The sequence below is a fragment of the Salvia splendens genome, chromosome 1 (genome assembly GCF_004379255.2).
Source record: "Salvia splendens isolate huo1 chromosome 1, SspV2, whole genome shotgun sequence".
Lineage (NCBI taxonomy): Eukaryota > Viridiplantae > Streptophyta > Magnoliopsida > Lamiales > Lamiaceae > Salvia > Salvia splendens.
Genome location: NC_056032.1, coordinates 5,364,464 through 5,379,647, shown reverse-complemented (window position 1 = coordinate 5,379,647; position 15,184 = coordinate 5,364,464). Strand labels below are relative to the sequence as shown.

The 15,184-nt window shown below is 46.0% G+C and overlaps 1 protein-coding gene across 2 annotated transcripts; it reads right to left on the bottom strand.

Annotated features, from left to right (window-relative positions):
* Window positions 1-1,196: 1,196 nt before the first annotated feature.
* On the bottom strand, window positions 1,197-4,822 carry LOC121809708 (acetyl-coenzyme A carboxylase carboxyl transferase subunit alpha, chloroplastic-like). Of its 2 annotated transcripts, none has more exons than XM_042210478.1 (11): window positions 4,646-4,822; window positions 4,019-4,384; window positions 3,822-3,896; window positions 3,626-3,733; window positions 3,375-3,535; window positions 3,194-3,308; window positions 2,957-3,111; window positions 2,767-2,818; window positions 2,614-2,682; window positions 2,442-2,519; window positions 1,197-2,368 (listed from the first exon to the last, which is right to left on the bottom strand). In XM_042210478.1, the coding sequence occupies exons 2-11, from the start codon at window positions 4,364-4,366 to the stop codon at window positions 1,343-1,345; spliced, it is 2,187 nt and encodes a 728-aa protein (XP_042066412.1). In that variant the 5' UTR covers window positions 4,367-4,384; window positions 4,646-4,822; the 3' UTR covers window positions 1,197-1,342. The 2 variants fall into 2 exon arrangements, with proteins under 2 accessions (XP_042066412.1, XP_042066419.1); XM_042210485.1 differs by having other exon boundaries at window positions 4,019-4,381.
* Between the last annotated feature and the right edge of the window lie 10,362 nt (window positions 4,823-15,184).

Here is a 15,184-nt window from a genome sequence, read left to right as displayed (position 1 = left end):
CGCAAGGATACGATGACTCTGTTCAACGCTTGGGTCAGCATCTCGTACGATCCCATCGTCGGGAATCACAAACCCGCAAGTGTTTTTGGGAAAAGGTCACTGACGCCTACAACGAGAATAAGCCAAAGGGGGCCGCCGCCGCACCTTGAAGATGCTCCGCAGTCATTTTGGCTGAATCGACACAGATGTCAAAAAATTTTGGGGGATCTATAAGAATGAAGCGGCGAATTACCAAAGCGGAGCCAGTGGAGCCGGCATTCTGAGAGCGGCTTTGCGAGTCTTTAAAGACGACAGCAATAAAGAATTCAAACATGTCGATGTTTGGGAGTCAGTCAAAGACGTTGAGCTCGAGCTCGAAACGCACGAAGCACACGACGAGTGGCCAATACTCGTCTAGTGAGGGCGGGTCAGGCAACGCCTCACAAGAGTTTGAGCGCACGGCCACCGATGCAGGGCTCCTTCCGTTCACGTCGTCGGCCGCAAGGGACCAAGGCGGTGAAGGTGGTTAGAGGGAGGAGGGGCTGAGGCGAATCAAGCCAGGCGGGCTCGGGCTCGAACACCCTAATGTCCATGTACTTGGTCGCCACGATGGCTGACACTTCCCGCATGACGCCTCCCCAATATCAAGCCCATGTTGCCGGAATTGAGTATATGACAAGACAAATTGGTATTCCGCCTCCAAGTAGCTTGAGTGCACTGTCACCGCCTTCGGGGGATGATTCACCGGCTGAGTAGTTTTTATAATTTATATAAAATTGTATTTTATATTATGTATTTTAATTTTTTTTAGGATTTTAGTTATGTGTTTTTTTATTTTGTTAGGATTTTAAATTGTAATTTTATTTTATTTAATGAAGTGTGTTTTTATTAATTGAATTTGTTGGAAATAAAAATAAAAAATGAAATTGAATGAATAGTTAAGAGATGAGATGGTTAAGAGATGGAGGGATACATGTGCTGTCTCTTAGTTAAGAGATGTGGTGAAAAGTACAGTGTAACCCATTAATAGCGAAGAGATGAGACGGTTAAGAGACAGGGATGCGGATGGCCTGATTCAATCTATTTATTATTAAGTGTAATAAAATTTGAATAATATATAATTGATTGGAATATTGGAAGAACATGTACCAAAAAGGCACAAATAAGCATTCAATCATCATTTTAAATAAAAAGCTGAGGAACTTTAAATATTCGAGTTTAATTAATTACTCATAATATAACTTTTTAGTAAAACATAAATACTCATGTTGATACAAAATTTCCAAGAAATGGCAACATCCCAAATCACACAACAACAACAACATCAATGCACGTTCATAACTAAGATCGTTCACTCCATCAACTAGACCCGAGCAGTCCCATTGTTGTGGGCAACGTGCTCCTGCAAGACGCCCGTGTCGGGTGACTCCCCTTGCAACCTCCTCAAACTCTCAAGCCTCTCCCTAAGAGGGCTTCCAACAAGTGCAGCTGCAATCTCTTCCCTTATCTCTGCTTCCATCTTCTTCACTTTCTCCGAATTAGAATCCTTCACAGCTTCTTCTCTCAGCTCATCAATCTTTAAACCAAGCCCCTTTTTATCAATCACATTCTTGATTTCCTCCTTGATCTCTCTGTCGAGCCTCGCCATCTCCTCTCTCACTTCATGAAGTGGATTCAAGGCCTCCCTTTTCGTCGTTCCAACAACCTCCAACTTGGCCGATCTCAGAACCTCCTCAAGCTCTTCCTTCGCCTCCTCAACCTCTGATGCAAGATCCTCGTCCAATGCATCACCGCGTGCTAGATTCTCCCTAGCCCTCTTCAAAGCCTCAAATTTTTGCTTGATCTCTGGTAAAAGCTTCTGGTTAAGCTCAATCTTCAACTTCTCACTGCTTGCTTTCGCCTCAAGGAGCTTGTTAGCGATTTCGAGTGTTTGGAGCTTCCCCTTTAGGACAAGATATGCGCCAGGGCGCGCCAGATTCCTCTTGATCTCCTGCACTATCTCATCTGCCCTCTCCTTCAAATCTTCACTCATGGCCTTATCAGGATTCGGAGACCTAGCTAACTCCAAGTTGAGGGACTCAATCTTATCAGCCAACCCCATTGAGATGAATGCCTTCGTCATCTCATTGTCAAGATCTTCTTCGAGCTTCTCCAGCTTCTGAACCGTGATTGGATCAGACGGCCCCTTTGCCTCGAGTATGGTATTCTTGAGATCATCAATCTCGGATTCTATGTCTTTGAACCTCGGTGCACCCACCTCAGATGCCTTCATATTTCGCTTCCTCTCAGGCTCCAGATCAGGGTCTTCCTTGAACCCTCCTGCTCCAATGGCCCGGAACTTGAGCCTCCGGTGCTCAAGCAGCTCCTCGGTCGTCATCCTTGTCAGCTCCTGCACCCAACGAGCTCAAGAAAGGCGTTTGGAGCATTTAAACTGCCAAAACACAAGGGTTTATTTTTGTTACCTCCATTTCCTGGAGAATGGCATCTTTGATCCTCAGAGATGACCACAAAGGATCAGCATGTGCACCACCTAGAGGTTCCTGAAATTTTGGTTGCTTAATTTTAGTCTCTTTTCTATCTTCTCTTATTAATTTTTTTTTTCGGAGAGTATGTAATAGGAACTATGCTGCTTACCGGAATGATCGCATCTGCTATCTTGAGCTTATAATGTTCTTGAGCAGTAATCCTCAGCTTCTCAGCAGCCTAATTAATTTTGTTTTACTCGGATAATAATTGTGACAAAGTTTAGCCCAAGAAAGATATTTAGTCAGTTACAACATCATATACCTTAGGAGCTGCCTTGGATGACTTCCATAATATAGCCGCACAAGCTTCCGGACTGGCAGATGAGAGAAAACGAGAGAGGACGGTTTAGAGTGACAGAAGATGATACTTATGAGTAGCAAAGGTCACAATAATCACAATTAATCTAATAGAAAGTAGCAGAAATTAGTGCAACGGAATTCATGATTATGACCTTGCAACGTAGAATGCTGAGTTTTCGAGCATCAACAACTTGTTGGCACACGCGATTGCAAGGGCACCACCTGAGCCACCCTCACCGGTCACTACTGTGATGATTGGAACTTTAAGGCCAAACATTGTCCTCAAATTGTAGGCTATTGCTTCACCCTGCACCATTGCACCAAGAATCTAATTAGTATTGCTAGCAGAAAAACGCATTCAGATAGATACATGTATACACGCCAAAGACCTGTCCTAGCTCCTCAGATTTCAGATCAGCAAAGGCCCCCGGGGTGTCAACAAATGTAATAATGGGAAATCCGTGATGATCAGCATATCTCATCATTCTCAAAGCCTTCCTATAACTGCATTGTTGTGTGGTGTGTAAGTAGTCGAGCTTTAAGGAGAAACAAGGTGGTATCTGAACTCACCCATGGGGGGTTGGCATGGCAAAGTTGCGCATGATGTTCTCCTTGGTGTTCCGTCCCTTCTGGTGCCCGATGAACATGTAGCTCCGGCCCTCTATGCTCCCTATACCAGCCACAATGGCTGGATCATCATAACCTGCGCGATCCCCATGGAGCTCCACCCACTTTTTCAACAACATATCCAGTTAAGTCTCCATCATTTTTTTACATCAGCACAGTTTCAATGCAAGGAAATTAAAGATCAAGAAATGCACCTTCTCTGTGATGTTCAAGATGTGATCAAGCACGGTGGGCCTGTTGGGGTGTCGAGCAATGCTCAGGCGCTGGATCGGAGTCAAATGTGTGTATAAATCCTTCAAAGCCTGCAAAAAAGGCAGAAAACACAATATCAATTGAGTCCAGACACTAAAACACAGCATCCAAATCAGTCAGTTCAAATTCAAAACCTACCTGTTCATACTTCATTTCCAAAGATTTGATTTGGTCAGTGAAGTCTAATCCAGTATCACTAGCCATTCTTTGAACCTACATACAAATCAAGAAACAAAATAATCACTATCATCATCACTCCCAAAACCAACCTTAAAAACATAGGACTAAAACCAGAATTCTAGCTAGGGTCACTACAAGAATGCAACAACAGCAACCTCAATGATCTTCTGCTCCAAATCTATCAATGGCTTCTCAAAGGCAAGAGTGACAGGTTTAGGCTTCTCCTCCAAAGGCTTGAAGTGGGAGAGATATGTGAGTGGCGCGTTGCTATTCGGATCAATGTTATCCGGCCACGGATAGTCGTGCTTCTTCCCCTTCCTAACACCAGCCACCACTCGAAAATTCCTCCCATGATGTCCTAACCTCGGAGCTTCAAAATTCCGCAGCCTCAGCCTTCCATGAACATCACCAGCCAAAAACTTATTCGAGAAATGCCAAATCAAGCCATTGCCATCTCCCCTTCCCCTCCCACAGTTGCCAGATATTAGAGATAGCGTAGCCATGTTAAATGTTCACATCTGCTGATAAATGGGAAACACTACTATAATTTAGGGGAAAATGAGGAAAATTTCAGCTTCTCTAATAGTAGGTGATTTAAAACTCAAGAAACTCAACAAAATTGCAGCTGAAAGAACCCAACAATAGACATAAGCAGGTGAAAAAAATCAGAGTTTGCAAATGGGGGAAAATGAAGCAAGGCAAAATTAAACTTCGAAAGCTATCTAGGAAATTATGCTGCAAGAAGCAAATAAAATCATGAACAGAACATGAGCTGAACTTACCAGATGAGTGCACCAAAGAAATGCAAAATTTATCAACAGAAGTCAGTAGTAATAATTTCAGTAACTTTTTTTCCTATTTCGCAGGAACTAATAAGAACATAGAACAACAGAGAAGAACAGAGCACAGACAGACAGGGTAGTTTTGAGAGCCCCGTAACCGATTCTGATATTTTAAACTGCAAAAAAACAAAAATAAATATGATTGCAGTGTTTAAATTCCTCTTTTTTCTTTTGGATAAAGTTCAGCTTTTTGAGGCCTTTCTACATAATTCGTCTGAATAATTAAGCAAAACCAATGCTTATTATTATTATTATTATTATTATTATTGATGGGGTACGTACTAAACAAGCCCAATAGCAGTGACGGCCCATCAGCCCAAAGCCCAAGGAAGAGTATCAGTTCGGCATTACCAAAGAGTTCGGCCCCAGCCTACAGCTCGGTAAAAGCCAACCAATCAGTTCGGCATTACCAAAGAGTCCGGCTCCAGCCTACAGCTCGGTAAAAGCCGACCAATCAAGCTCTACTCTCAGATCGGCAAAAGCTGCTCGGCAATAGTTCAGAAGTTCGGTCTCAGTATTCGACCGAACTGGGAGATAGTGGACTCATGCAGAACCTCCACGACCTCCACTACATGATCTATTTAGTGGTGTCAACTCATGCAGGATAGCGGACCAAACAAAGAGATAGTGGACCCATGCAGGATCTCATGACCTCCACGACATCCACTACTTAGTTAGTGGTGATGCAAGCCACGACCTAGTTAGTGGTGATGCAAGCCACGATCTTAGTTCAATGTATAAATAGAACTTAGATCAGATAGAAGAGGGCTTCTCTAGACATAAAATATCATATAGCAAGTCTGTATTTGTAAGCTGGAAAACCAGATCAAGCAATACAATCTTGCCCTCCTTTCTTCCCGTGGACGTAGATTTACCTCAGTAAATCGAACCACGTAAATCTCTGTGTCGTGATCTGTATTTTCCTGCATTCATCACTATCAAAAATTCGCCCAACCATCACTGGCGCCGTCTGTGGGAAACAGAGAACCAAATTTGTGATAAAGCGAGTTTTTGATCCTCTTCCACCAAAAAAAAAAAAAAAAATGCATACCAGATCACGTAACACCCATAATACCGTTCGTGGTAACCATGAGGAAGCTAGTCCAGCCCGCAGGTCTGGAAAACGGCCTCGGGAGAAATCTACTTCCAGTTCTCACGGAGAAGGAACAAACCGCTCAAAGACTCATCGCACCGAGTCTTCCCAGCAGCCCAATTTGAACGAGGCTGTCAAGTTGTTTTTGGCCGAGAAGCAGGAAGAGTTCTTAATTTTCCTGCAAAAGGGCCAAAAGCCGGAGACGAAAACGGTGGATTCTCCCTCCTCATCCAGACATGAAAGTCACTACCGCAGTAGTGCCGTGTCTTCTAGGAAGAAGAATCCTCAACCCCGACATGTTCCTGTTCCTCCTCGGTACCGGAATCACAGGAGAACTCCATCTCCTCCATACCGAAGAGATGTCGGGTTCGCCATGTACGGAGCATTGAAGACTCCGTTCTCGGACGATATCACCCGAACTCCCTTGCCACAGAACTACCGAACTCCGTCGATGACTTATGACGGGTTAGTGAATCCTCATGACTTCCTGGGACGCTATCAGTATAACATGGTGAACCAGGGTCTCAATGAGGTCCATATGTGCAAGCTGTTTCCCGAGCTGCTTATCGGGAACGCAAGAAGGTGGTTCGATAGCCTCCCCCAAGGCAGCATTAGATCTTACCGAGATCTAATGGATGCTTTCCACAGGAGGTTCTTTCAGAAAGCGGAAGCCCGAATCACTTCGGCTCAGCTGCTTTCTACACGTCAAGGTCGCGACGAAAAGATCAGCGACTTTATGACGAGGTTCCACAAGGAATGCCTACAAGTAGATTATCTCAATGATCTACTTGTCATTTCGGCATTCCAAAATGGAATCCTGCCCGGAGCTCTCTACAGAAAGCTCGTGGAATGCAGTCCGCAAACAGCTCAAGAGATGTGGGACATTGCGGACCAGTTTTCTCGTGCCGATGAGGCAGACCGTCGAAAACGGTCTTTAGACAGCTCATCTAGAGAAGACAAAAAGAAGCCCGATCATAGCGATCAGAGGCTTCCTCGCCGAACTCCTTCCCCACTAAAGGAGGGATAGCGGTCATCCGAGGTGATCAAAAAAGAGCGAGTGTTTGCAGATTGCGCTTAAAAGTGCCGAGCAATCAGCTCGGCACCATCAAGCATAGCAATCACAGCAGCCGGAGTCAGAGGCAGGCGAAATGACCGAAGTCACACCGGAGCCGAACTCAATGGTGTACGGCACTGAAGCCGTGATTCCAGTTGAGATCGGCATACCCAGTCCCCGAACTCTTAATTTCTCAGCAGAACTGAATGAGGACGGACTGAGAGCCGAGCTAGATCTGGCCGAAGAAAGAAGAGAATTGGCCTGCATAAAAGCAGCCAAGTACAAGGAGCAAGTAGCCCGGTATTATAACCAAAGGGTGAAAAAGCTGCAATTTCAAGTGGGAGATCTCGTCTTGAGAAACAACGAAGTAAGCCGAGCAGAAAAGCTGGGCAAACTCGAACCCACATGGGAAGGTCCATATCGGGTGCCAGAAGTCCTCGGCAAAGGGTCTTATAAATTGACTCACATGTCAGGAGAACAAGCACCCCGAACATGGTACGTTTCCAACCTCAAGAAGTTCCATTTGTAAGAGACAGTCCGGTCAGTCTTGTGTCTAGTTCGGTCCTAGGGGTATGTGCTTTCTTTGTTTTTTACTTGGGTTTCATGTTTGTCTATGTGCGTTTTGTCTGTCTATGTGCGTGTCGTCTCTTACAAATGTTACTGAGGTATCTTGTTCTTCGAAGGCTGATCCCCTTTTTAGAACATATATAAGCCAACGATTGTGAGTCCAAGCTTCTAAGGAGGATACAAGACCACAATTCAGCTTAAGAAACAAGCAGTCCGTCTGAAACGAACTGCAACAAAGGGAAAGTCCGATCCACGCGATAAAACTCGCCGAATTAGGACAAGGGAAAGTCCGATCCACGCGATAAAACTCGCCAAATTAGGACACAAGCTTAGTCCGGTCAAAGAAATTTACTTCATAAGACCAAAGACGAGTCCGGTCAAAGAAGTTTACTTCATAAGACCAAAGACGAGTCCGGTCAAAGAAGTTTATTTCATAAGACCGAGGACCAAGTCCGGTCAAAGAAGTTTACTTCACAAGACCAAAGACGAGTCCGGTCAAAGAAGCTTACTTCATAAGACCGAAGACGAGTCCGGTCAAAGAAGTTTACTTCATAAGACCGAGGACGAGCACGATGAAATTTTTTCAGAGATTTACGTGGTTCGATTTACTGAGGTAAATCTACGTCCACGGGAAGAAAAGAGGGCAGAGTTGTATTGCTTGATCTGTTTTCTACAGCTTACAATACAGACTTGCTATTTGATATTTGATCTCTAGAGAACTTCTTCTATCTGATCTAAGTTCTATTTATACATTGAACTAAGATCGTGGCTTGCATCACCACTAACTAGGTCGTGGCTTGCATCACCACTAACTAAGTAGTGGATGTCGTGGAGGTCATGAGATCCTGCATGGGTCCACTATCTCTTTGTTTGGTCCGCTATCCTGTATGAGTTGACACCACTAAATAGATCGTGTAGTGGAGGTCGTGGAGGTTCTGCATGAGTCCACTATCTCCCAGTTCGGTCGAATACTGAGACCGAACTTCTGAACTATTGCCGAGCAGCTTTTGCCGATCTGAGAGTAGAGCTTGATTGGTCGGCTTTTACTGAGCTGTAGGCTGGAGCCGAACTCTTTGGTAATGCCGAACTGATACTCTTCCTAGGGCTTTGGGCTGATGGGCCGTCACTGCTATTGGGCTTGTTTAGTACGTACCCCATCACTACCCCCCCCGAAAAGCGAAGTGAATCACTTCGGCGAAGCGAGTCACTTCGGCATTCTGGATAAAGGTACGGGGGAGGCTGACGTCAGGGGACGTCGGAGGAGCGGTGACTATGAGTGAGCAAGATCGGCAAATGATTCGTGAAGAGACTATTCGCCGCCGAGGTGCTAGAGCTTCTCGGGCTCAGGGAAGAGGCGGCAGGTCGATCAGAGCATCTCGTCAACCTGCTTATTCTTCAGCTGCCCGGAACGCCCGAACTCGGCTTCATGGGGATTTTGTGAATAGGTGGCTCAACTTTAGCAACCCTGGACAGTAGAATAGTCCTTTGTAATAGCGTAACGCCATTTTGTAGGGTAGCGGAGTTGTATGCCGAACAAGATTTAATAAATGAAATTTTCATTTCGCTTCTAACACTGCGTATTAACAGCTCAGCGAAATAATTTCATCGTACTTGTCCTCGGTCTTATGAAGTAAACTTCTTTGACCGGACATGGTCCTCGGTCTTATGAAATAAACTTCTTTGACCGGACTCGTCTTTGGTCTTATGAAGTAAATTTCTTTGACCGGACTAAGCTTGTGTCCTAATTTGGCGAGTTTTATCGCTTGGATCGGACTTTCCCTTGTCCTAATTCGGCGAGTTTTATCGCGTGGATCGGACTTTCCCTTTGTTGCAGTTCGTTTCAGACGAACTGCTTGTTTCTTAAGCCGAATTGTGGTCTTGTATCCTCCTTAGAAGCTTGGACTCACAATCGTTGGCTTATTGTTGCAGTTCGTTTCAGACGAACTGCTTGTTTTTTAAGCTGAATTGTGGTCTTGTATCCTCCTTAGAAGCTTGGACTCACAATCGTTGGCTTATATATGTTCTAAAAAGGGGATCAGCCTTTGAAGAACAAGATACCTCAGTAACATTTGTAAGAGACGACACGCACATAGACAGACAAAACACACCTAGACAAGCAAGACGCACATAAACGAACGAGACGCACATAGACAAACAAAAAGCACATAGACAAAGTAAAAAAACAAAGAAAACACATACCTCTAGGACCGAACTAGACACAAGACGGACTGACCGGACTGTCTCTTACAAATGGAACTTCTTGAGGTTGGAAATGTGCCATGTTCGGGGTACTTGTTCTCCTGACATGTGAGTCAATTTGTAAGACCCTTTGCCGAGGACTTCTGACACCCGATATGGACCTTCCCATGTGGGTTCGAGCTTGCCCAGCTTTTCTGCTCGGCTTACTTCGTTGTTTCTCAAGACAAGATCTCCCACTTGAAATTGCAGCTTTTTCACCCTTTGGTTATAATACCGGGCTACTTGCTCCTTGTACTTGGCTGTTTTTATGCAGGCCAATTCTCTTCTTTCTTCGGCCAGATCTAGTTCGGCTCTCAGTCCGTCATCATTCATTTCTGAGGAGAAATTTAGAGTTCGGGGACTGGGTACGCCGATCTCAACCGGAATCACGGCTTCAGCGCCGTACACCAGACTGTACGGAGTTTCACCGTTGGAAGCTTTGGGTGTAGTTCGGTAGGACCATAGGACTTGAGGGAGATTTTCTACCCATTGTCCTTTGGCTTGTTCTAACCGAGCTTTCAACCCTTTCACCAAGATACGGTTTGTTACCTCCGTTTGTCCGTTTGCTTGTGGGTGGGAAACCGAAGTGAACCGCTGTTGAATATTCAGCTCTTGGCACCAATTCTTGAATGTCTTGTCGGTGAACTGAGTCCCGTTATCCGAAATGAGGATGTGGGGTAAGCCAAATCGGCACACTATGTTCTTCCAGACGAAATCCAATGCCTTCGAGCTCGTTATCGTAGCTAATGGTTCAGCTTCTACCCACTTTGTAAAGTAATCCACGGCAACGATAAGGAATTTCATTTGCCGAGGAGCTTGTGGTAGTGGTCCCACTATGTCTATGCCCCATTGCATAAAAGGCCAAGGGCTTTGCATAGCATATAGATCGGTCTGCGGCATCTTTGGGATATTTGCATGGATTTGGCACTTCGTGCATGTCTTGACGAGCTGCACTGCGTCTTGTACCAAAGTTGGCCAATAATACCCCCATCTCAGAACTTTTTTAGCTAAAGCTCTAGCTCCGATGTGGCTACCGCAAGATCCTTCATGAACTTCTCTAAGGATGTAGTCCGTCTCTTCTGGCCCTACACATCGCAATAACGGCTGAAGGTAGGACTTTCTGTATAGGACTCCTCCATGAAGTTCGTAACGAAGGGCTCGGCATGTGATTTTCCGAGCTTCTCTCTTATCCTCGGGCAGTTGTCCTTGATCTAGATACTGTAAGATCGGCGTCATCCAGTTCGGCGAGCTGGCTACTGAAAGTACCTCAGCTTCATCAATGCTTCTGTGCATCAATTCCTCCACCTTTGAACTTGGATATGAGGCTAACTTACTTAAAATATCTGCTCGGCTGTTTTCCGCTCTGGGAATGCGGATTATCCGAAAATAAGAGAAACTTCGGCTAATGCTTTGCGCTTTGTCCCAATATTTCCTCATCCTCTCATCACGGGCTTCACTTGTACCCAACATGTGATTCACTACGACTTGTGAATCACAATGGATTTTGAGAGACTTGATAAATAGACTTTGCGCTAGCTTGAGTCCGGCAAGGAGAGCTTCGTATTCGGCTTCATTATTAGTAGTTGGGAATAAGAACCGAAGTGAGTAAGTTACCTCGTGTCCGTCGGGAGCGATAAGTAAAATACCAGCTCCACTTCCCGTTTTATTCGAAGCTCCATCTACGAATCCGCTCCAGCAGTCCGGTGGCTCTACTTCGGATTCCAGGGGCTGTGCTAGTTCGGCATTGGTAGAATTTTTCTGTTCGGCAATGACAGGGATTGCTTGATCGAACTTTGCTTCTGCAAGAAAATCTGCCAAGGCTTGTCCCTTGATGGCTTTCCGAGGTAGGTATTCGATTGAGTGTTCTCCCAACTCTATGGCCCATTTGGCGATTCTGCCTGATGCTTCTGGCTTGGTCAAAACTTGCCGAAGTGGAAGATCGGTTAAGACGCATACCTTGTGAGCATAGAAATATGGCCGCAGTCTCCTTGCTGCATTTACTAATGCCAGAGCAATTTTTTCCAGAGGTTGATACCTTGTTTCTGGACCTCTTAATGCTCGGCTTGTAAATTAGATGGGAAGCTGCTTTAGGCCTTCTTCTCGTACAAGCACAGCGCTAATGGTCTGATCCGATGCCGCTAAGTATAAGAATATCACTTCAGCATCTGTTGGAGCAGAGAGAATAGGAAGCTCGGCTAAATAACTTTTGAGCTCGTCAAAAGCCTTTTTCTGCTCGACTCCCCACTCAAACTTTGGTGCCTTCTTTAACACTTTGAAGAATGGCATTTGCTTTTCGGCTGCTTGGGAAAGGAATCTATTCAGTGCGGCTAGACATCCAGTTAGCCTTTGCACATCATGTATGGACTTCGGCATTGCCATGTTCTGAACAACTTGAACTTTTAGCGGATTTGCCTTGAGTCCTTCCTTTGAAACCCAACAACCTAGAAACTTTCCCGAATCTACCAAAAAGGTACATTTTTGGGGATTGAGTTTGAGGTTGGCTTTTCGGAGCACGTCGAGAGTGGACTTGAGATTGTCTTCGTACTCCGAAGTGCTTCTGCTTTTAACGACTATGTCGTCAACATACACTTCAACCTCCTTTCCGATCAAATGCCGAAAAAGCTTATCTACCATCCTTTGATATGTGGCTCCGGCATTCTTTAAACCGAACGGCATCTTTTTATAAGCAAAGATGCCGAAGTCAATAATGAAAGCCGTTTTTGGAGCATCATTCTCATCCATTAAGACTTGGTGGTAGCCTTTGTATAAATCAAGAAAACAGAAAATTTCGAAGCCGATCAAAGCTTCTACTTTTTTGTCTATGTTCGGAAGGGGATAGCAATCTTTAGGACAGTGCTTGTTTAGATCGGTAAAATCTATGCACATCCGCCATCCTCCTTCTTTTTTCTTGATCATCACAGGATTGGCCACCCAAGAGGGATATTTCACCTCGAATAATACATCCGCTTTCAGTAATTGGCGGACTTCGTCATGGATGACTTGATTTCTTTCTGCCGCAAAGAGTCTTTGCTTCTGTTTTATAGGCCGGACTGATGGATCAATATTTAACCGATGAGTGATTACCTCAGAGGGCACTCCGGTCATGTCCAACGGAGACCATGCAAAGACATCTTTGTACTCCTTGAGGAGCTGGATGGTCTTTTCCCGGAGTAGAGGCGTTCCCGCGAAACCGATCTTGACCGTTCTGGATGGATCATCTTCGTATAACTGAACGGTCATTGAGTTCGGCTCTGGTGTGACTTCGGTCATTTCGCTTGCCTCTGACTCCGGCTGTTGTGATTGCTATGCTTGATGATGCCGATCTGATTGCTCGGCACTTTTAAGCGCAATCTGCAGACACTCTTTTGCTCTCTTTTGATCACCTCGGATGACCGCTATCCCCCCTTTAGTGGGGAGCTTGATGGTGAGATGATAAGTAGAGCAAACGGCCCGAACTGCGTTGAGCCAGTCTCTTCCCAGGATAATGTTGTACGGAGACCGAGCTTTTACCACAAAGAACTCGATCATCGTACTGGAGCTTGTAGGCGCTTTTCCCACCGTGATCGGAAGGCTGATAATACCTTCAGGGCGGGTGTCCTCCTGGGCGAAACTTTTCAGAGGAAGTGGTGCCGGACTAAGCCGAGCTGGATCCACTTCTAGTTTATCGAAACATTCTTTAAAAAGAATGCTGACTGACGCTCCTGTATCCACAAACACTCTGTGGATCAGTTTGTTTGCCACTCCGGCTTGGATGACAATAGCGTCTTGATGAGGAGAGATGGCCGGGACGGGATCTGCATCTGAAAATGTAATCACTTCGTCCTGCTTCAACCTTTTATGCGTTGGCTCCTCTCGATTGAAGCCTCTGCGCTCTGACTTCAGGGACGATTTAGTCTTCCCGGCAGGGAGAGCATCAATAGTCAGGATTACTCCATCATATTGCTGCTCGTCATCGTCTTCGGGATCCTGTTGCCTTTTCGGATCCTGAGGAGCGCAGTTCGCACCTCTCTGCTTTTTGTTCTTTTTCGGCTGCTTGCTTTGGTATTTTTTTAATGTCCCTGCTTTCACAAGAGCATCAATACCTGCAGCCAAATGTCGGCACTCCTCGGTATCGTGACCGTGGTCTTGATGGAAGGAGCAATATTGATCCTGAGGTCGACGCGCGGCCGATTTCGTCATCCGCTTTGGTTTTTCGAACATATCGGAATGCAGTTCGAAAATTTCCGCTCTTGACTTGTTCAATGGTACGAACTGAGCGGGCGGCTTCTCAGGATTGAGACGTGGCCCCAATCGGTCTTGCACCGGAGTCCTTTGAATCCTTTCAAAAGGAGTTCGGCGAGGATGTCCCTGATCGCCAAAAGGAGTTCGGCGAGTTTGTCCCTGATCGCTGTGATCGGGCTTCCTCCTGTCTCCTCGGGATGAGCTGTCTAAAGACCGTTTGCGACGGTCTGCCTCATCGGCACGGGAGAACTGGTCCGCAATGTCGCACATCTGTTGAGCTGTTTGCGGACTGCATTCCACGAGCTTTCTGTAGAGAGCTCCGGGCAGGATTCCATTTTGGAATGCCGAAATGACAAGTAGATCATTGAGATCATCTACTTGTAGGCATTCCTTGTGGAATCTATGTCAGTTTGGCATTTCAGTTTACTGAGCAGGTAGTAAACCACAACAGGAGTAAAAGAGAGTACGAAAAGCTATACGAAGACACAAGTGCAGAAAGAAGAATTTTTTCATTCATAAGAAAAAATTTTTTACACGAGGGCTTCAAGGCCATTTTACAAGAAGGAAGAAACTAAACTAAGAGAAGGGAGACGAAATCATACTTCGCCAGCTTCGTCTCCGGCTCCTCGGTGAGGTTCAGCTTCCTTCTCCTTGTCTGCCTCAGCTTCAGCCTCGGCCTCCCTGCTCCTCCCAGCCTGCTCGGTGCCCCCATCACCGATCAGCAGCACCTCTTGCTCGGCCTGCCTGTCTCCGGTCTGCTGATCAGGCTGCTCGGTCTCACCCTCTCCGTGGAAAATTGGAGCGGGTGAAACTGACCCTAAGGAGGCAAAGATAGCCTCCATATTCTCGTCCCGGTCCGCTCGGCAACTACGAACTCGGTCAGCAGAAAGCAGGACCGACGACGAAGCAAGCTCCTCAAGGAGCGGCAGACTCTGGAGACGAGCTGCTATCTCTCGGCCGTACAGCGGCAGAACGACTTCGGGCCCCTGCTCGGCATTATCGGTCATCAGTTTCAGCAGATCACCGACAAAGGCCGAAAATTGATTGCTCAGAAAGAGTTTCTCCGCAAAAGCACGGAGAACCTCCCCTTGGGCAACCACGGCGGCAGCATCCCTCCGTTTCGTCTGCTCTCGCTGGATGACGAGCTGGTTTTTGGCAAACTGGGCTTCATCCTGGGCCGAGATCCTAGCAGCTCTGGCCTTTTCAAAGTCTGCCTTAGCCTGTTCGGCCTGGTGACGAGCAGCCGCCAACTTCCTCTGCATCTCAGCATAATCGTTGGACGCTTTGGAGAGTTCAACGGCGACGA

Bases quoted from the DNA above. Each gene is read 5' to 3' on its own strand.
- LOC121809708 (XM_042210478.1), bottom strand. From the start codon at position 4,366: ATGGCTACGCTATCTCTAATATCTGGCAACTGTGGGAGGGGAAGGGGA. The intron at 3,112-3,193 runs GTCTTTGGCGTG...GCAATGGTGCAG, and splicing joins AATCTGAGGAGCTAGGACAG to GGTGAAGCAATAGCCTACAA. The intron at 2,683-2,766 runs GTATATGATGTT...AAAATTAATTAG, and splicing joins CATCCAAGGCAGCTCCTAAG to GCTGCTGAGAAGCTGAGGAT.